Below are 21338 nucleotides of genomic sequence, written 5' to 3' on the forward strand. Positions count from 1 at the left end.
GAACAACGGTGAAATTTTAGGTAATCACATAGGTCAAATGATCATATTGGTTTAATTTTCGAAGCTGTAGCTAGATAGTTCTGTATGTTTCGAATTAAGGTTACAATTATAATGCATCTACGATTCGTTTATGTAGCTATATAAATGTGTACAAACAAATCACAGAAAATACAGACATATCTTTAAAATGGAAGCTAAAACTTTATTAGGCCTCACCGTTTAAGTAATTCCAACGGAACAAGGAGTTATACTGATCTTATATGGTGTCCGGTTGCATCCGTTTATAGTCCGCGAGACATAATTCTAGTCAAGATCATCTAAATTTACTCTCACCAATCAGATTCTCTCATTTATGTTTTTAAGGGAATATAGTTTATACCATTGTATTTTTCAACATGTCACATGCCATGTTTTGTTTGTACAATAATTTTGTTTGTATGTCAATGCGCTTGTTATTTTATCAATACGCTGTTTCTGTTCTATTCTGTTTCGTAATTTAACTACTTGTTCATTTAAACATAAACAGAAATTTTCGAGTTCTTGAAGTTGCAAAATGGATTTTTATACGTTACGACTTTCAGTGAAAATAAGACTCTCTTACATATTTAAAGCTAGCGACAACTGTTCAAATTTGTTTTCAAATTGAGGTTTTGTTTTCATTTATTTGTACAAACAATATTAAGCAAAATGCTAAATATACAAATTAACGATATATTAAATCTGACCATTTTCACCATTTCTTTATATAATGATTATTGCTGACATCGAAACAAACTATATGCTCTTTAGTCTTAATATGCCCTTTAATAAACAAAGGATTATATCTTGGCCTTCTTTCTTTCGGTCAGTGTTCAATAGGAATGACATTCGCGACATAAACGCTGTGTTAACATGTTTTAGATAGGCGAAATGCCTCGAACTGTCCATTATGTGTAGAAAAACAACTTCGCCAATACGTGCCCCGGACTGTCCTTTCTCTGACATAATGTACAGTTTTCGATAAGTTAAACGTAACCTAGCACACTACATAAGAGTAGGAAATGTCGGTTTAAACAAAGATAAAGTACTACATACGAGTAGAATATGTCCTTAAAACAAAGATGAAGCACTACAAACACAAGGAAATGCCCTTAAACAAGAATAAAACACTATCAGAGTTGACTATGTCCAATAAACAAAGATACTGCACGAAACACGAGTTGAATATATCATTTAAACACAGATAAAAAACTAAAAAATATAAAAATATGTCTTTTCAACAATGATAGAACACTACATTTTTAAACAGTGACACATATGGTCTATAATTATAAGACGTTCTAAACACAACGAAACAAATAGTTGGGCTATGATATATCAAGGATATTGTTTGGTATAATAACATAAAGACAGGTCATTTTTCAAAAGTAATTAAACGTCATAAAAAATAATTTTCATAAAATAATCGAATAAAAGGAATTTAAACATAGCAAAAGCATTTTATAAAGTCAAAATACATACGTCCTCATAACAAAACAAATAATTTTGATAAATTTATCTGCCAATAAATAGATCAACTATAATGCATATATATATATCGTGTATTCACGACTGGATTTAATCGTTAGCAAGTGTATTTTACTTACGTTCTCAACAATACAATCAACATACAACGCACACAAGAAAATGTTGATACAATTTGATAACTTCCTTACCTGAGTCGTGTACCAAACACCAATGGCTTTCCTCTGCCCCGTTAACCATGTCACAATTTTCCCACTTGTTCGAATATCATCAAACTTGAGGAAAGCTAGCAAAGCATATGCAGTAGTTTCAACATCAGCGGCCGTAGCTTCGTTACCGTCATGGTCGGACCAGTACATCATATCTGCATCATATATATATATATTATAAATATAACCTCAAATAAAATTCCAGAAGAATAGCAATTCCTTTGATAAAAAAATGATAGGGAAATAGTCTTATTTGAAACATAATTTTTTAAATGCTTGAAATGAATCTCTCCACAAAGTTATGCCTTGAGCCATTGAGACACCGTCTGTTGCAAGCCACCGACGAATCGTGCACTTACTTTCTCTTTCTGTGACAGCTTCCAACAATAAGTTCTTGAAAGTTCCTTTGTGTTTACTGTTACTTAGAGCAAGGGCATACGTTGTGATGGCTAGCAAGTATTTGTTCTGAAAGTTTCCGGCTGGCAAAACCTCCAGATAGCTCTGGGCATTTGAAACAGCATCCTGAACCGGCTACAACAGATTGATTTACTGCTTGAAATCATTCTTAAATAAGTGTGCAAAAAGAAAGGAATCAGGGAAGGTGTAAACCTACTCTTTGCCATATGATTTGAAATGTAAGATGAAAGTTAAAATACATTAGATTGCAAAAATACCATGGTATAATATATATATATAAATACTGAGTCAAGTAGGGCCCAGAGTATGTTGAGTCAATTTGATTCATGTGTATAGCAATCCACATTGAACGTCAATAAATTTATTTTGTCATTTGACAATGAATTGACTTTTAATTATGACATTAAGGAAAGAGTACGTGCGAAAACAAAAGTTCTAATTCAATACTGTATGCCATGAACAATAAAATATTTGCGTTCGTAACTATTTTTGTCATTTCTTCTTTTAGCAAGTTTTGGAAAGGAAACAAAAAAACTACAAAACAACACATTGCATCCAAACAGCACATAAAAAACCCCGAACATTTTATACATGTCTACCTCAGTCCTTTCTGGACACTCTTGTAGTGCAATCAACACAAATGATGTCAACGAGGGATCTTCCTTTCGGTCACCTTGGCCAAGGACGCCCTAAAACAACAATATCCTTCAAAGGTTAACGTTTGCAACTCATCTGCATGGGACCTATTTCTTATTACTCAAATAATATGAATTGCTGATGGAATTTTAACAAATTACATAACCAAGGTGGAATAATGTATTAGATTAACTTTCATGAACACCAATAAACCTTTTTGTAAATGGATTTTTAATAAGACCCATACGTTAACACACATAACAAACCTATTATTCCATATTCAACAGGCTTAATTATGACAATTTGTATTGTTATGCGGCTACATATAAATAATTTGCTACTGCTCTGTTCCACATTAATCCCTTCGTGTCGACCTCTGGATAAAAATAGAAAATCATGACGTCACAACAGTATGTGTACTAGAATGACCGATTGGGATCTCTTTATTGGATGAGTTTACGCAAACATTTATTTATTATATACGGGTTTTCTGACTATTGATGAATACAGAATTTAATATAGTCGACTATAGCCGACTTCCATTTATCAGTACAGTTATTTGTAAAACGCATAAGGAAATTTATAGAGAGGTTAAGGTGTATAATAAAAGGCATTGTTTTGTTTTTATGTCCCTAGCATATTTTGGGGTAAGTTTTCACATAGTTTTCGTTCTTGTTGTAGTTTAAAAGAATCCAATACATACATGAACTTGAAATTTTTACCGCTCCATCCATCATAATATGTAATATAATTGTTTGCTAGCCTGACATATTGGTAAATATACTTTGTTATTGCTATGTTTATTGATTTAGGAAATATAAGTTACACATGCTTTGCATAATGTAAATTAATGAAGTCAATTACATGATTATTTTCGTCAAATATTTCTTGGAAAGCATAATCGCGATAAAATGTATGGAATGGACAAACATGTATTAACATACTGCCCATCAATTTTAATCGCATATGCTGTTAAAATTCATAAATTAATAAGGGACATACATTTTAACACAAATTTACCTGCATTTCTTTATGAATAACTGGGTTGTTATCCACAAAGTATCCTGTTCCTTTTTGGTTATTGGCGATATAGTTCAGGGTTCTTTGTAAACTTTCCTTAACCACGACCCCATCAACTACCTTTTCGGCTTGGCAGAAAACTTTGGCAACAAATGCCGTCAACCTTTCAAATAGAACTTTTGCAGTTTGATAGAAAATAGATTTGATTGTAAACACTTGATTCAAAAACAGTCATTAAGAGCGACTTTTCAGACGCATTTAACACAAAAATACAAACAAAAAATATATGAATAAACCCCAATTTAAACATACCACAAACTTGTTGGCCAGTGTTGCCATGCCCCGTAAGATCCGTCGATCTTCTGGAATTCCGATATTTCTCGAGATATACCTACAAGAGGTAAAATCATTAAACAAATGAAAAACTTATTATTTTTATATTACACTTTAAAATAAATTAACTGTACTGCACAGAGTCTCATTGCAAAATGTTTACTTATTTTCGCATTAACCATGTTCATACATTCTACGCGCTTTCTTTTGAAACCGTAAATTGTCATAGAGTTAACCTCGTGAACACAAAAAATACATTTTACTCGCGACTCTTGAAAAATAATTGTTCGTGCTCATTCGGTTTAATATGTTGCGATCTTACACTGAAACAAAAAGTAATCTTTAGCATTAATATTATTTTGCCTATGACAATTTCAGACAATGGTCTGAATATACAACTTCCGGCTTTAGATCTTTTAAATATTGTTCATTGATAAATTTTCGTGAGGGTTTAATATATGCGAATTTTCGGAGTCAATCAGTTCGCGAATCGAAAACGATATTCACGAAGTTTAAGCCTTATGAATCGGCTGAAAAATGGACCTCGCAATTTTTTTTAATATAAAGTATGTAATCGTCTGACCATTTCTTTCATGGTCCAATGGATTTCGTTGCATTCATTTTCATTAATTGGTTATTTTAAAGCTTAATATCTAAAAATACTTGATATTTATACAGTACAATGCATAAATCAAAAGACAACAAAAACACAAGGCCACGTCGACAATACATGATGTTTCGATAATAATGTTACCACTAAAATTACCTATTTTTATCCATGCTGTTCCCTGTTGTTCATTTTCAGCGGTTTCTTGTCCTGTCTGTTTGAGATAATGCATCCCGTAAACGATTGGTGCTGTCATTATCATTGTTTGTTCTCCACAATATTTTGGCTCCGTGAACATTTTATCCACACCGTCAAGTAATGTTGCGACTACAGCGTCCATAATATTACCTACATATAGCAATAAAACATACATAACGAAACCGCTAATGAAAAGAAAAGATGGTGTCAAAGTGCTACTGTTTTTATTTCTATTACTACTTTATTTAAAAAAAAATAGATAACACATTAAAATGACTCATATATATTTTTTTTAATGGTTCATAATATATTTACTTTCAACATAGGCCGTTGCCGAGCCTGTTCCAGTCAAAGCAGTTTTTGGTAATGCCAGATCCAAATTGTAGGTGCGTGCTGGTCTGTCGCCGTGCACCGGATCTGTAAAAAGATTGAATACATTCTGTGCGAGTTGCGTAGGCCATGCAATTTTAATGAATACGGAAGAAAACAAGAATGATGGGATGGCAAAGTTTAAGCCCCGTCTCAAAACAATTCTAGTGGTTTATTTGCAACGAGGCGCTCTCTAGCGTTGGTGAAGTTAGAAAACTAATGTAACGTACCGTTACATAAGAGTTGGCCAAAGAACGCTCGATCGTTAACCGATTAAGCGACGCACACTAAGGTAAGGATTTTGAAAGTATTTGCATCTTAAGCACGGGGTAGATACAAGTTATGAAAACAAGTTGAATTGTGTTTTTAAGATTCCATCATCGAAAAGGATAATAAAAACCAGATAACTAAACTTGAGGCTACTTTATGGTTTCTTTAACGTACATGAAAAGGTCATATTGTAAAATGTTTTCTTGATGTTATCTTGTGATTACCGAGTTATAAATGAGCCATAATATTCCTTACCGTTTGCAGTCACTTGTGGCGAGTTCCTACAAGCCTCCATTTGGTTGTTAGGGTCCAAACAAACGTGGATTTGTTTCGTTTCCATGATGCCCTCATTCTATGTAAGAAGTTGATGTCAAAAAAGTAAGTTGGTAATGCATTCAATTAAGGAATGAATTACGGGGTTGATGTCAGTATCGGGGTATGAACGCAATTGGGCTGGTCAAAGTGTGTGGAGTCCGAAGGACTCCACGCGTATTTTGACCAACCCAATTGCGTTCATATTCCCGATAATGACATCGACCCCGCAATCCATTCCTTATATTTACACCAATAGTACATTATTTTATTCAAGAATTATTAAAGAAATACTTCATTTCATTTAAGAAAACCTTATATTATCCCTTCTTACCCATTCTGAAAATAAAACGACCCGACTGTAACCGGAAACATTTTTTCAAATGACGTCACAATAACGCGGGAAAAAATCAACAACTTGAAGTCACTTTTTTAAATGTAAAAATGAAATACTTATGGCAACAATACATATAAAATGTAATAAATTAATACTTTTTAAAATGTTGATTTATATTTACGGGACCTGCTGACACAATACAAGCAATAACAAGATCAATATATTTCATTTATATTGTTATGCGATGAATTGCGATCCGAACATATCCAAAGATGTTGCGTTCATCGATTGATAAACGCAATTGCCGAAAGGCAGGTCATTTAAGGAATTGAAGTTGAGGTGTTAATATTATGTCGTAAATGTCATACAAAGATTAATTCAACTCATTTTCTATACGCTGTGGTAATTCCGCAAATAATATATCATTTATTATTTCATGGATATAGTTTAAGCTTGTCAACCGAACACTGCCTGAAGTGAAGTTGTAATGATTTCTTTGTCATGATTACACTAACAGGGATGTTAAACGACAATTTTAATAGTTACGACTTGGGATGGTTAAATTTTAGCTTACATGGCATTTTTGTCAGTTTCGATGTTTTAATGTTTTTCAATATCAAAATAGTTACACACGTTCTGCGCGTTCTAACTCGTACACGTAAATGAACTAATTATCTGTTCAATTGCACACCTTCGGAATACAAATTTTACTATAAAATGCCTCCAATGATTGGTTAAATTTACATTATTTGAAGAAATATGAATATGGTCGTTAAAACAAATGACACCATTGCCTGCGTAACTGTTCAAATGACGAAATTACTAGTAAGAGTAAATCTAAACTAAATAGCTGTACATGTATATGAAACCGTTAATATCAATATTCTCGTAGCTAAGATTATCTATGAATTGCTTAACAGTACGTATACAAGTAAATGGCGTAAACAATGCAATTATTAAATATGAAATTATAAGTAGTTTAAGCGCGAGGTCAAGCGAACGTGAATATTTCCTCATGCGTTCGATGTTATTCAAAATATGAAATTACATGTTTATGAATTAGGGATTTTGGACGGGTTTACATGTGACGTCACTCTCAACCGATTTATAAATAAAGCAATTTTGATGTATGAACTATCTGTCTTTCATTTTATTAGGACGTGGTGTGTCTCTCGTTAAGTGTCTGTCAGGCGTTGATTGGCCCTTTCCCTATAAATAAGGTTGTCTTTAAAATTTTGCTTGTCCCTTTAGTTTCCTTTGCATTATTAGGAATAATACTCACCACAACATGAAGCTTCTTTTCGATAACATCGGCCTTTCCTGATGTGTTTGAGCTTACAAACGCTGAAACCGTAACAGGAATGTCCCCAGCTACCAACGGTATGACCGAAAATGACAAGGTCTTGGCGCTGTTGGGCTCCTGTTCGGTAATAATGTATTGTTATAGTGAATGTACCAATTAATATAAAAGACATTGAAGGAGCTTCCAGGTATAGATATTGCTTGGAAAACAATCTGGCCAAGTCTATTTTCCGCGTTGGGGCCACACATTTATAAGTGCATTATACATGTACATTATCAAAACCAACATCATAATTTGATTGTAAAGTATATGGACACACTCTTTCACGCCATGTCATGCTTTCAGAATTTAATTTTTATTTGCCGAATATAATGTTATAAATATTATTGACATTCGGTGATATATCGGCCAGGATAACATTGACATTTCAAAAATTAATTTTAACTAGACCTATAAAGGTAAAAGGTTGTTTTCAAAAATAAAAATAAAATAATAATTAGCAACATACACGCTGAAGAAAATTATCGGAAATTGATATTAGTTTTGCGTATTTTCATAAGTACCAGTTCAACAAGTGTTCGCGGTGAGTTTTTCCCAGGAGAAGTGCCATAGCAGAGGCCGTCAGCTCCTTTAAGATACACACTGGCCTGAAATAGAGAATATTTACATTACTTTTTTTCTCCTATCTCAGACTATAAGTATCTTCCATGGCCGAGAGTGTAACATAGGTTCATTCCGACCCGAGCGTAGGGTGTTTTACGGAAACGAGGTTTACCGAACGGCTATGGTAGATGCTTTTTCTCCTACCTCAGTAGCACAAAATTAAGTAATATATATATATTTAAAACTGGAACTCTTTTGTGCGTAGTGAAAATAGTGTGCGAATAGATATGTGATAATTCGTGGTTGTCATGGATATGCGCGCAGTGATTCAGATTATGTTAATAGTCAAATCGGTTTGTAAATACTTCTGAGGTGAGTGAAGTATTATTTCTTAAAAGGTGCGTGAAAACTTTTTTATGGTGACATTTGAAGCGAGAAATAATTAATTAGCATTCTAAATATTGCCGCAAGGCAAGGTTTCTATGATGCTACTGACGACAGTATTCAACAAGGGAGGTAATTACAATGTGATGACAATTAAAAAGGAGTTTCATACGGGTTCTTGTTTTATCTTTGCCCATGGGCAAAATAAGAATTTCTAGCATTTTTAAATGTTTGGATCTACTTATCTGAGGTGGGAGAAAAGAATATCCGGTAACTTGAGCCATGGTGGTTTAAATATAAAATACCCGGATGTAGGGGACGGTTTTCTCATCTATCTCTAGTTTGGATATTTCATGAAGGATTTCAATTGAGAACTTGCTTCCGGTTGCTTATCCTTAGCTATAAGTATTAATCTTACTTTTGGAAGAGTTATAATGAATATGTATTTCGGATATACTTTCAAGTTCGAACTTTTACAGGGAAGATATATCTGTTTTTTTAATTCAAACTAATATTAATGAAATCGGATTGAATACAATGGATAAAAACCAACCTTTTATTTAAGTACGTATAATATTTCAATAGTTTACGAAATCATTTACTTAAGAACGGTACGAAAGTGCCGATTGATTTAAAGGCTTTATTTTTCCGATTTTAAATACGTTAATTATTATTTGTCTGAAGCTATTTTCCGTTCATCGGAATAGTGAAGTGAAGTATTTTTTTACGCACGTGCATTTGTGTCATCAAAAACTTTTACATGTTAACGGGTGGGAGAAAAAGGCAAAACAATAGATCGTCGTAAAAGGTAGACGCTACCCAACCCTCTTTGCGGCACTTGCGTTGGGATAAATACATCTTCCACTCAAACCAATTTACGATACTTATGTTCTAAATTATTTTTTCTGTAACAAACGTTTGCGGTATTGACCTCTTAGATCCATGCGACATTCCAAGATTTCATCATATATATAAACAACTAACCACCGCATATACAATTCTATCACTATGACAATAAACTTACTCTTTGCCTCTGGTCGTTATAGTTGAATACGGTCGCTTTAATGTTGAAACGTTCAAATCGAGTAGCTTTGTAGGGTAGATCAAGTTGGATGAAGAATTTTTTGAAGGTCTTCACGTCGACTGATTCAGCAATGCAGGCCCCTTCAGTTGCGGATAAACCTAGATTTGAAACAAAAGATTACTACCAAACCCGATATTCTAAATTGTATTAAAGTAACACAGGGAATATCCGTCTTTTAGACATACATATAATGTAAACAAACGGCTGCTACCAAAAACCTGATATTTAAGATTATTTTACAGTAACACGCCCCGTCAGATTTTGACCTACTTAAAATCTAAACAAAAGATCGTTACCAAGCCCGTTTTTTTTTCTTAATCACGCTTTTGTCCGTCAGGCCATTGTACATCCTATATCATATGTATTGCTTACACTAATTTTCATACACTTAAAACAGATACAAGTACAAATATTTACCGATGGCTTGAACACTCCATTCCGTGATGGAATCTCTGAATTTGACACTCCTTTTCAAAGGTCCGCCCCTGAAATATATATCTCAAAGATAAATCTCATATCAACTGTATCGTTGTATCATTTCTGTGTTCTTTTTTCACCACCTATGGGGAATATATGTTTGTTTCAGAGTAAGATAATAATATTTTTTCACAGAGTTAGCACTAAGACAGATATTTTACGAGTTCTGCCACGAGAGAAATATTAACTTGTAGTTTTCATGAAATGAACTATATTGCAAGTTTACACTGAAACAAACATTATATGTAGATGTTATGCTTATTATTCATCAAAATAAATTACTAATTTTTACAAATACTTTAAATTGAAAATCGCGCCAAATTAAAACCAAATGACGTCATTGATTTTTCTCCCAGTACTGTGTGGGTTTGCGTTTCTTTTTTACAAATAAAACGGGCTAAATGGATGAAACACGATAAACTTTCTGTCTTAAACGATAAGGTTATCAGTATAGAATCCGCTGTTATTGTTTAATAAACCACCGAAAAACATCTCGCCTTCGTTTTGCAAAGCCTTAAAATGACTATAAAGGCAGTAGAAATGACTGGCAATTTGAGAGAACTTAAAGCTATATTGACCATCATGATATTTGATTATTTTACATTTTTATTATTTCAAATCTCAATATCAATCTAATTTAATAATAAAAATGCTTTTAAATGAATGGGTTTACTATTTAAAGGCCACCTGTAGGATCATTCATTTCGAAAAGGTATGTTTCAATGATGACAAATACTATTTTAAAAGATTTTATTTGTGATTTAATAATGTTGCTTGTAATTGACCTGATTATTTCATGAAGGATCACACTCTTTTTAGAATTACAAGTATCTTAAACTTACTGTGATAGTTGGTGTTCCTCAAAGAAAAAGGAAGTCTCAAAATTCGATCTTTTCGTTAAAAAGCTGCCTAGTTCAATGAGTGCGTTAACATCTTTTTTGTACTGCTCATCATCAGCGAATATAGATCTGCCCTCCAGGCCTTGGTCTGGAATTATGTCATTTTAAAGTGAGCTTATTTTCATCAATAATATCATTCATTTGATGAATTATCATAAAATATTTCCTTTGCAGTTTTATCTCTGAGCATTAAAATACAGTTTCATTGTTTGTATTATGTAAGTAAATTTGCATCTGTATATGTATTGGAACATGATACATGTTTCGTCGCCTCGCAATAACATGTTTCAACCAAATAATTGCAAAACTGAAATCATACCTCTAAGCTCTGAAGCGAGTTTTTCCAAACAAAACTTGTATATCGAAGTAATGCATTCATGTGTTATGTGTTTTTTTCTGCGTATAGCCATTGCCTTGGCCATACAGTCCTCCCGAGGGTTTAGATCGACCACGATATTCCTATGATCAAGTTGATTATCCTTCCACTCAAGCAAACCATCAGCAAGCAACTCGCCGATCTCGCAACAGTTGTGCATCTTGGGATGGCATTCTGAAAAATATTAGTCTTCTTAGCTACGAGTAATAATCTATAATTATATTTTAGAGGTATTTGTCACTTAAATAAGTCTATAGAACATGCCAACTTAAGTCCGCGTTCTGTATCTTCGTTTAAAAATTAATCACAAATACAATCACAATTGTTCTAGATACAATTTATTTTGTAAATCGGGGGGGGGGGAGGGGGAGAGGGGGGGTTTCTAAATAAGACAGTTATTCAACAAGTGCTTACTTAAAGGAGAAGCACTCCTTCGACGTCTTCTTTTCGCTTTGTCACAGTGTTCACTAGTTCGTCTCAGAGCTGCTTGATCTGCATTTGCATTTGTCAATATCGTTAATCCTGCATTCTACAATGAAAAAGGTTTTGATGGTTCTTATCAGGGAGATTTGATTGGTCAATATAGGTGCGCATAAACTATAAATTGAACATGTATATGTTAAATTTGGACTGATTGGTCAGTATTGCTAAGCATGTATTCTAAATTGACAAAGTTTGTGTTTTAAACAGGGTAAATTGATAAGTCAATATTCAGCAAAGGACAATTTACGAGACTGGCGATTACAGACATTTAAAGTTGTTCCACTAATTTAATGCAATAAATACCATGTTGCTTTATAAACTAATAAATTTCATATTTTAACTTAGAAGTAATTCGTTTAAATATCTTTTAAAACGAAATAATTATACTTACACTGTTGTTTTCATAAAATGATTCAATTGAAAGCTAAATTATATTTAAACGAAGAAAGGGAGGTAATAAGTCAATGATACTGCCGTACTTATTGCAAAGTTGAGTTACAGAATGTTCCTACATTATATCATTTATAAGGTTAACAATCAGATTATTATAAATAAGCAAAGCGTCCTCCGAAACTGTTTACTGCGTTTTGATGAATCGGGTCCTAAGGTTGGTAAACCCTTCTATTAAACAACCTGTAGCCTATGAGTTTGCGGGCAAGTTAACAAATAACCATTTAATGTGTCCAAAAGGTTTGTAATAACTCTATTAGACATACATTTTTCTTTGTATCTTGATGTTTCTTTTTTCTTTATTAGTTTAAACAATTGATTTTCATAAAGAATGTTTTAAAAAAACCCAACATATTTTATAGTTTTATTTTACAATCATGTTAGCTGGTCCATTTTGATCACGCGCCCGTCCATGTGACAACATTGAAACCTACTCCAAACAAACGTCGCGTTTCGACACGTATTGTACGATAAGAACGTGTGCATAGTTGAAACACGCATTTTAATAACATCGCGTTTTCTCTTCAGTTTGGGAACAATAAAATTTAACTATAAAACACACACCTTTTCATCCATTTTTAAATGACTTCTAAATGAAAATAATGTTGTTGTTTTTGGTTTGCAATCCGTTTACCTCGGAAAACCCCCAGCGATAACCTATTTGTTCATACAAAAGGAGAAAAACGACCACTGAAGAAGAGCAGATGTCGATTTTTATTGAAGTGAAAATATGTTAAATAACGCCGTTTATATCAGATACGGAATTTAATAAAGCATAAACGTAAAACGCAATTAAATGACCTTGAAAATTTCTTCGGCGTTCATGCCGCTCCCAGCTCCACAGCCAAGGTCATGGGAATCCAAGGCTTGGAATATCTACAAAAACAAACACAGAAAAACATGCAACATTTATTAAAAACAATCATAGACAATAATTATTTTAGTCATAAGGTTTTCAGAAGCACTGAGCCAGTAATAATTAATCTTACTTTTTATTTAATTAATACTCTAACGTAAGGGAAATTTGTTGTGAGGTATAGTTTTCTATTAAATCGCTATTGTCAGTTTTCTGAAATATATATAATTTATAATGAAATTTGTACAGAAAACAATAATTTTCTTTAGTAATACCGTATCGTGCTTGAGAATGTTGTCGCTGTTAAGCAATAACAAAGCTTTGTCCATAATGTTAAACCCGACCCACATGTCACTCGGTCCGGTCACCGTTAGTTTACCAGTTGCGCCGGGATCTAACGTTGTTTCTTCAGTTTTCAACGTAAGCTAGAACACATGGAAGACAACATACATATCGTGGATGTATTATAATAACGAACTAGCCAACATTGAATCGTGTCAGGAATAATAACCTATCCACACTTACCCAACAATATTAGACTACGTTTTCAATAATAAAATGCCAACTACAGGGACATACCTAGTAGTCAAAACACACAAAAAACTAAAACAAATAAATCAAACATTTAGTTATAACAACATGTATTTTACAACGATTGTGAAGAAAGTTTTAAACTTATGCTTTGTCATTGCATTTTTTCCTATGTTGCACGAGTGTGAGGTCTTGTTTTGTTGGTGAAACCGGATTACCCAGTGTAAACCCACTTGTTCGGTTTGGCGTTATACAAAGGGCACAGCCTTTTAGAACATGTGTGTTCACGTTTTTAGCACCCAAATTAATATCAACATAGGTTGTCTGGTTAGCGCAGTGGTTAGCGCACTCGCTTCTCACCTAGGCGACCCGGGTTCGATTCCCGGCTCGGGCGCATGTGAGTTTGGTTCGTGGTCACCAAGCCGGACAAGTGCGTTTTCTCCGGGTTCTCCGGTTTCCCCCACAACACAAGACCACACTCTCGCGTAAAATCGTGCCAACGAGAGTGATTAATATAATGTTGTAATAACTTGTTTCACAATCGTTGTAAAATAAATATGTTTAAACTAAACTAAACTAATAACAGCAAACTTCTTTGTATCTAAATGAAATGTAATACGTATAGTACATATTAAAGCTGCACTCTCACAGTTGGACGTTTTGACAACTTTTTTTTTTCGGAACAAGCCAATTTTTGCGAAAACCCATGAAAACCAGTTATAAAAGACTGCTGACCAAAAATTAGATCGCAGATTTTTATATAAAAGTCAAAAAGTTGATGTTTTGCACTCTTGCACTTAAGTAAACAGTCTATAGCTTTGTTTTATGCCTTAAAGGTTCACTCTCACAGATATACCATATTTACAACTTGTATATTTTTTGGCTTGGAAAGAGCAAATGTATACGTAAATATCTGCAAACCAATGATATGTGATTGCTAAATTTAAAATTGATATTAAATTTCCGTTGGAAATTAATGTTTTATGGATTAAATCGTTACTAACGGTTTAAGATAAATGCATAAAACATCAATTTTCGAAGTTAAATATAAACATCTGTGATCTAATTTTGCCAGCAGTCTTATATAAGTGGTTTCCATTGATTATCGCAAAAATAGACTCGCTCCAAGACAAAACATAAAACAGGTGTCAAAACGTTCAATCTGTGAGAGTACAGCTTTAAGGTGGTAATTAAAGACATTCAATTGCATTTCATTATTTAAACACCAAAATGAATGCGCATGTAACGTCATTTGGAGATGACGTCGTTAATATTGTGTCATTGCCATGAGCATGGATGTTTGATTTGGATAGTACACAAGCCTTAAAGTTTAATACAGTAATTAATATCAAATTTATATTTTCATTGTTTTCACCACGTAGTATCATTTATATTTCACTGATTAGTCTCTTTAAACCACTGGAAAGCATATGATTAAACTGTTATGTGACTTGACATGAGACACTATAACTATTTTACAATAGAACGGAGATAATCCGCTCATTATTGGGACCAAGTTCCAATATTATAACCATTGACCTAGTCTGAAGGGAGTATCGCTATTTCAAAGTATTGACATTTACTAAATGTATGTTTCTTTACATTTTTATAATTAGATAAATCCTTCTTATTAGATAAACACCACGGCAGTCTTTTTTAACAAGTTGGACTAACCTTCAAGCAACACACCTAATGGTTCAGAGAATTAAAAAAAAAGAATATCTGCTTAAGTTCTTCACCTGTCCTACATACATACCGGTTCACCCCTGCACATAGGGTCAACTGCAAACTTTGTCGAGTCAGCAACTATTGCATCTCCATTTGTGTCAACATAAAAGGCGAGCAATCTGGCCCCAGGAGAAATCTTCTGAGGAATGTCATTTTCCATTCGCATGTTGATTTCATTCGTTGGTACATTGAATTTGTTGTACACAATTTCTCCACGTGAAACAATCTAAAATATTCTATAGAATAACCAATGGGATTTTACTGATTTCTTTCAAATGTTTTTGTTCTGACATACCAAATTTCACGTGTATAACATTTAAACTAAGTTTTATGGGCACATCGTAGAAGAGGAAAACTCTGGCGACGTACTTAGGGAATGAACATTTCGTAAGTTTAGTGATATGAACGTTTCATGATAAAACAACACTTACAACACATAATTTGTTAAATTGCGATATTATCAACCCTAGATTTAATGTTACACCGTGTCTATGTAGGCGTTGTTAAACTAGCGCCAAACAAGATAAATACTATTTGAGCTCAAGCAAATTGTCGGCTGAATGGTGAATTATCGTTAACAATAAAGCAACCGCATGGTTGATGCCTAGCTCAGTATTTTGTTTTAAATTGTTCCAAATAACTGCGAGAACTTGTTTACCTACCATCATCATAATTCCTGTAAATTGATTGACAGGATTCATGTTTGTGTAAGCTCGGATAAACGGCGCATTGTCCTGGAACGAAAATAAAATAATGATATTACATGAGTGCCGTGGTTCGAACAGCTTCTCTCGTCTTTAGTCAAAAGGGTGCATAACTAAAAAGTTATAAACGCTAGTTTAATGAGCTTTGCAATACATTTGCCTATTGTCTTTATCAACATGTGTACCCCGTTTCACTTATCTTTAACTGCTATGGGGTAAGGGTCAAGATTTAACAAGGCGAAGACGGCGATGAAAACAAAACCAATAAAACGATTGTTTCATGAAACACAAACGATATTTGGCTTATCGTCAGCTGCATATTGTATACAATCAGATAATTTCAATAGTTTGTTTAAAGTAGAGTGCTAGATGTATATCAACAGACTTAGTATAAAAAACGTTTGCAGTCTTGTTACAAAAGAAAAGCCCATTTTTTGTCAATAGTAAATCTTAAATACATACCTTAACAAACCGTTTGAAATTGAATATTATCTAGACTTTTTACCAAAGAAATTAAAAATTGCTAAGATTGTCATCACATAAATAACATGTTGAATCATCCCGATATGACCGTAATAGAATCTTTACAGCTGACCGGCATTATAAGTTGTGTAATTCTAACGATAAAGAAGATGAATACCACATTGACATTTAACAGTCCGTGTATAACAATATTAGAAAGAAGTTGATCAAACTATTTTATATTAGACAAACAATAATATTCAAGTTTACTGAATTAATAAGATCGCAAAACATCATATTGACTAAAAATAAAGAGCAATTTTAGGAGCAGACATGAAGAAGTTGCATATTGTGTTTAAACAAAGGGTGTTTGATGTATTGAACACATTAGCAATAATAATAATTTATGTGCATATTATTACCTTAAGGAACACTTTGAAATTGAACTTTATGTGGGTAATTTTTACCAAACAATAAGACTTGGCAGCGTTCAACAATTCCAGAAAGGACTTGGTGAAACTATTTCATATTAGAAGCCCGAGTATGTACAAGCTTATTGAAGTAATGAAATCTCAACCATCGTCATAAAAAGAAATATAAGTAAATTTATATAGCAATCCTTCTAAATCACCATTATTCTGTTTATTCAGGTATGTACCATTTACGTTTTGATTTAGATAGTCTTCATTTGTATTTTGAAACTGTTACTTTTCTTTCTATTTTGTGAGTGTCTACATTGTGTTGTCCTTTAAATATGCCATGTTTCATTGTGACCGTAGTATTTATATTCTGAAACAATTTTTATGTATCCTTTTAAAGAAAATGTTATCAATATGTTTACGACAATAAACTTGTCTGTTGTGTATCTAAAACAACTTGAATGAACTAATTAATTACCCTTTCCACTTTTTCAACGACCATTTGGTTGTTGCCGTTGTAAGGTTTGACGTGAAAATCGGTAGCCTCTCCAGGGTAATCTATGGGGTGTACCTACGAGAGGAGAAAATACAATGCGGAAAAGTCATAAGATAATTTGGAAAAATGAAAATATTTATTTATAATAAATTGTCAAAAAAAGTTTTCAATTGATATATTCTTTTCTATGATTTATCTTTAAAGACAGTGTCTCCATTCAGTGTATTTGTCGAATGATTTCATACTTCAATAAAAACAACAACATTAAGTTCAATGTACTTGTTATTTACATGAAAGTGCAATTGTTGTTGGTGATTTCCTGTTGAAACAGGTTCCATAAGTTGTCCTTTGTCATTTGTGATATACTCATCTTTAGCCATTTGTTTTTCTTCGTTTTCCTCGTAATAACGAATCTTTATTCTCTGTTTGGCTGCTGTTCGCCCATTAACGAAGGTCATGTCAATCTAAACGAAAAAAGGTATAAAGCCATAAAGTACAAAGTCATCTCATCTTTTCTTTCCAAAAACACAAGGCATAATACCGTTTTGCTTTAAGACAAGTACGATGAAGTATGTTTATTTAAGTTTTAATATTATCTGTTCCAAAGACCACGGGTAACATTCTTTCGAATTTGTATCATATCAAGACAAATGTGCTGTTAATAATCTATAAATAAACCTATGCCAGTACTGTAATTCTTTCTAAAATCAAGATATAAGATATTTATACTGACTTTTCTGATAATCTTTTAAATTCAGGATAAAAATGATACGTTGACATCAGGAAGATAAGAGAAGTTATATTTTTGTCGAAATTTTGTTTTGAGATGTATAGGTCAAGTGAAGGCAAGACCTACTTAATTAATATGGCAAACACATTACCTTTAAATAATAACTCATGCCAGGTCTATACGTGTTCTTTGACCTTGAAAGATCAAAGCGGAAGGGACTCTTTGTGAATACAAGGAAATCCTCTGATGATTTCTCTTCTTTCCCAGTAGCATCCTCAATGACGTCAGCCTCAAGGAGCAGGCGTGCATTTTCTGGAAAACCTCCTCCGCGTGCATCTATTAGGTCACCCACGTCGATAGTAAATTCAGTCAAGCCGTTGATTAGCTATCAAAAATGTATAAGTTACTTAAATCCCTAATCATTATCCTAAAGTTATTTTAAAAATACAAAGAGTGTTATCATGATGAAAAAATATGTTGAACCTTGTAATATAATACGTTTTTTCATGGGTTAACGTATCGAAAACGGATAAAAAATAGCAAATTCATAATCTATCTAATTGTTTATAATGATCTACAATGCACCAATAAATCAATGCATACACTATACTAAAGTATTGTAAAAATATTCGTGTGTACCAACAAAAAAACGGTAACACAAGAATAATGAAAATCGATAAGACAGACAGGCGACTCAGGGAAACATGTTTTCTTCTTCTAAATACCAATGTACTAAAGATCCATCAATGCTTTTATTGGTTTGTGTTTTATTCACCACTAGGCCCTGTTTTAAAGACAAGTGGATGACGAAATCCTTTCATTTTCTATAAAATAGAATAGAAATTACAAGCGAAATAAAATCCTTGTAAAATTAAGTATTCAGCAGTCAATAAGAACTTACATCATTTCGAGTTTTAGTGAAGACTTCATTCTTGGCTCCGTTATCTTCCACAATGCTGAACTGCAGTCCCGCAGATCCCTGTACCTTCTTACCGTACACATATCTGGAAACATAATAATTTTTAGATAGTTTACAGACATATTAAAATGAAATCAAATTTCTTACGATTAGTCCATTATTCACCTGTTTAATGGTCTTGATCATTTTCATTGACGTAAGAATAAATAGTGATTACGCTAATGTATCCGCGCATGGATGCGCTTGTCAGATTCTTATTTAACGAAAACGACCATCTACTTTCCTGTGAACCATTAACATTGGTTTTATTAAGAGGGTCATCCAGCGTTAAACGCATACGCAGTTATAAGTATTGAAACATTCGGGCAAAATAAAAGATGTGTTTTAGTAGTAAAAGAGTGAGATTTATACGCATAATTTCAAGATCATCCATCATCCCACCCACCCAAAACATGAAGAAGACAAAAACAACAACAAACAAACAACAAAAAACGTAAATGACTCATCTATAATGTATAATGCAGATTCACCGTGAAATGAAATGTGTTAAGCAAACTATTCTATATAGATATCATTTTTAGTTCATGATAACCAGGGCTTATTTTAGGCGAATATCTTATTCTCTCCAGTTCGTGTTCTACCCATCTTTCAACTCGTTACAACGGGCCTACCGGGTTGTTCCGCATCATTTCCCATCCTCATCGAAGTGCAAGCGGACCGATAATATCATTAGATTAATATTACCTCTTAAGAACTTCGTCAAACAGGTATTGTCTTTTTTTCGTCGCGTATTTCAATGCACCCTCGCCGTAGTATCACTTATTAAATGAATTATTGCTGCCTTCAATTGATTTGAAGAGCTCTCTAATTCAGACTGCTAGCAATGACACTATATAATGATGACAAAACATGATTAAAGGCCTTTCAAATCAATTAAAAAGGTCTAAATTGTTTCAGTTCCTTTTTAAAGGGGCGGAACAAGTGCAACGCATTTGTCTCTCTTTCTTCTAACACAAGCATCGTTATATGACTATTCATTCGACATCGCCATTTATCGACAGTTTGTGTTTTGAAATGTACATAGAAAAGGTATAATACCTATATCGTCTAATACCTATTTAGGTAAGTACTAGTTAAAAAAGTTGATCACAATAAAGATGGTGGTTCTGTTCACACTACACGAGTTACTGAGTCATTGAAAATATAAACGAGAGCGAAAAGCAGGTTGTATAACTTCAAAGTAAGAAACTAGTGTGAGATCACTGCTTTGTATACTGTTGTAAGGCCAGCGTTCCATACCTCGCGTGATTATAAATGAACAGAGATGTAATTTATATCCACGCTACTAATTGCTCATATCTGTTGCCGTTTCAATATTGGAATAAATGTTAAGGTGAAACTCTACCATGGTACATGTGTACTTACGTAGCGTCAATCTTCACTTTAACCTCTTCCATGTCCTCCAGAATGTATTCGTCGCTACTCGTTATTTTCACTCCAAACGTTGGCAAAACTGCAAAATATTATATACAACTTTGTTGATTAAAATTAGGCCAATATTCCAAAAAAAACAACAGTTCTACATCAATTTATCAAGTACAGATCTTGCTCTAGAATTACCTGTCTCAGAAATATTGTAAAATATACAATTCTATACAAAAATACGGTTATAAAACAATGGTATATATATATGTGTGTGTAAATTGAGCTGAGACTGAGATTGAATAATACTTGAATATTTTGAACGGTGTTTGAATTATGAACGAGGTTTAAGGATTTAGGTTTACGGTTAACAATGTTCTCAACGACACCAATGATATCGAAATACCCCGTCTGTTTTCTTCGAGTGTACATGGAATACAAGCGGTTAGACAATACAAAATAGACAAACAAGATGCATACAGATGGTAGGTTTGACAAACAGAATTGAGGTAGATACCGGAGTTCTGTTCGTATTTAGTAGAACATGCTCATAATCTGTTGGACTGACAGATATAGGCATGGGCATGTTTAAAGAAAGTAAAATTCGGCTGGTCAATACCGTCGAACCAGACAGACAGAAGGTTTTGGAGAGACAGTGGTCTTAATAAAGATAATTAATCAAATGTGTAAGTCTTATGTCACTATAAAGTGGACATCGGTATAGGTTGTGGAAAGTGTCTTCAATTTCCCCGCACTGACAAAGAAGACTATCTACACTATTTTTTGAAAACTTTGATAATT

The 21338-nt window shown here is 33.3% G+C and overlaps 1 protein-coding gene across 1 annotated transcript in view; it reads right to left on the reverse strand.

The window, feature by feature from the left end:
- The window catches only part of LOC128213154 (complement C5-like), a 46781-nt gene that overhangs the window by 17593 nt on the left and 7850 nt on the right, over nt 1-21338 (reverse strand). Inside the window, exons 8-31 of the mRNA XM_052918705.1 lie at nt 20541-20628; nt 19098-19200; nt 18348-18581; nt 17757-17930; nt 17449-17541; nt 16048-16119; nt 15414-15611; nt 13402-13551; nt 13072-13146; nt 11752-11866; nt 11281-11511; nt 10905-11049; nt 10003-10070; nt 9526-9683; nt 8078-8161; nt 7494-7631; nt 5818-5914; nt 5239-5340; nt 4885-5073; nt 4098-4176; nt 3786-3948; nt 2729-2818; nt 2072-2243; nt 1695-1867 (exon numbers count right to left, since the gene is read on the reverse strand). Coding sequence (XP_052774665.1) covers nt 1695-1867; nt 2072-2243; nt 2729-2818; nt 3786-3948; nt 4098-4176; nt 4885-5073; nt 5239-5340; nt 5818-5914; nt 7494-7631; nt 8078-8161; nt 9526-9683; nt 10003-10070; nt 10905-11049; nt 11281-11511; nt 11752-11866; nt 13072-13146; nt 13402-13551; nt 15414-15611; nt 16048-16119; nt 17449-17541; nt 17757-17930; nt 18348-18581; nt 19098-19200; nt 20541-20628 — 3191 coding nt within the window. The remainder of the gene's footprint in view (nt 1-1694; nt 1868-2071; nt 2244-2728; nt 2819-3785; nt 3949-4097; nt 4177-4884; nt 5074-5238; nt 5341-5817; nt 5915-7493; nt 7632-8077; nt 8162-9525; nt 9684-10002; nt 10071-10904; nt 11050-11280; nt 11512-11751; nt 11867-13071; nt 13147-13401; nt 13552-15413; nt 15612-16047; nt 16120-17448; nt 17542-17756; nt 17931-18347; nt 18582-19097; nt 19201-20540; nt 20629-21338) is intronic.

This window comes from Mya arenaria, chromosome 13, assembly GCF_026914265.1.
Source record: "Mya arenaria isolate MELC-2E11 chromosome 13, ASM2691426v1".
Taxonomy (NCBI): domain Eukaryota; kingdom Metazoa; phylum Mollusca; class Bivalvia; order Myida; family Myidae; genus Mya; species Mya arenaria.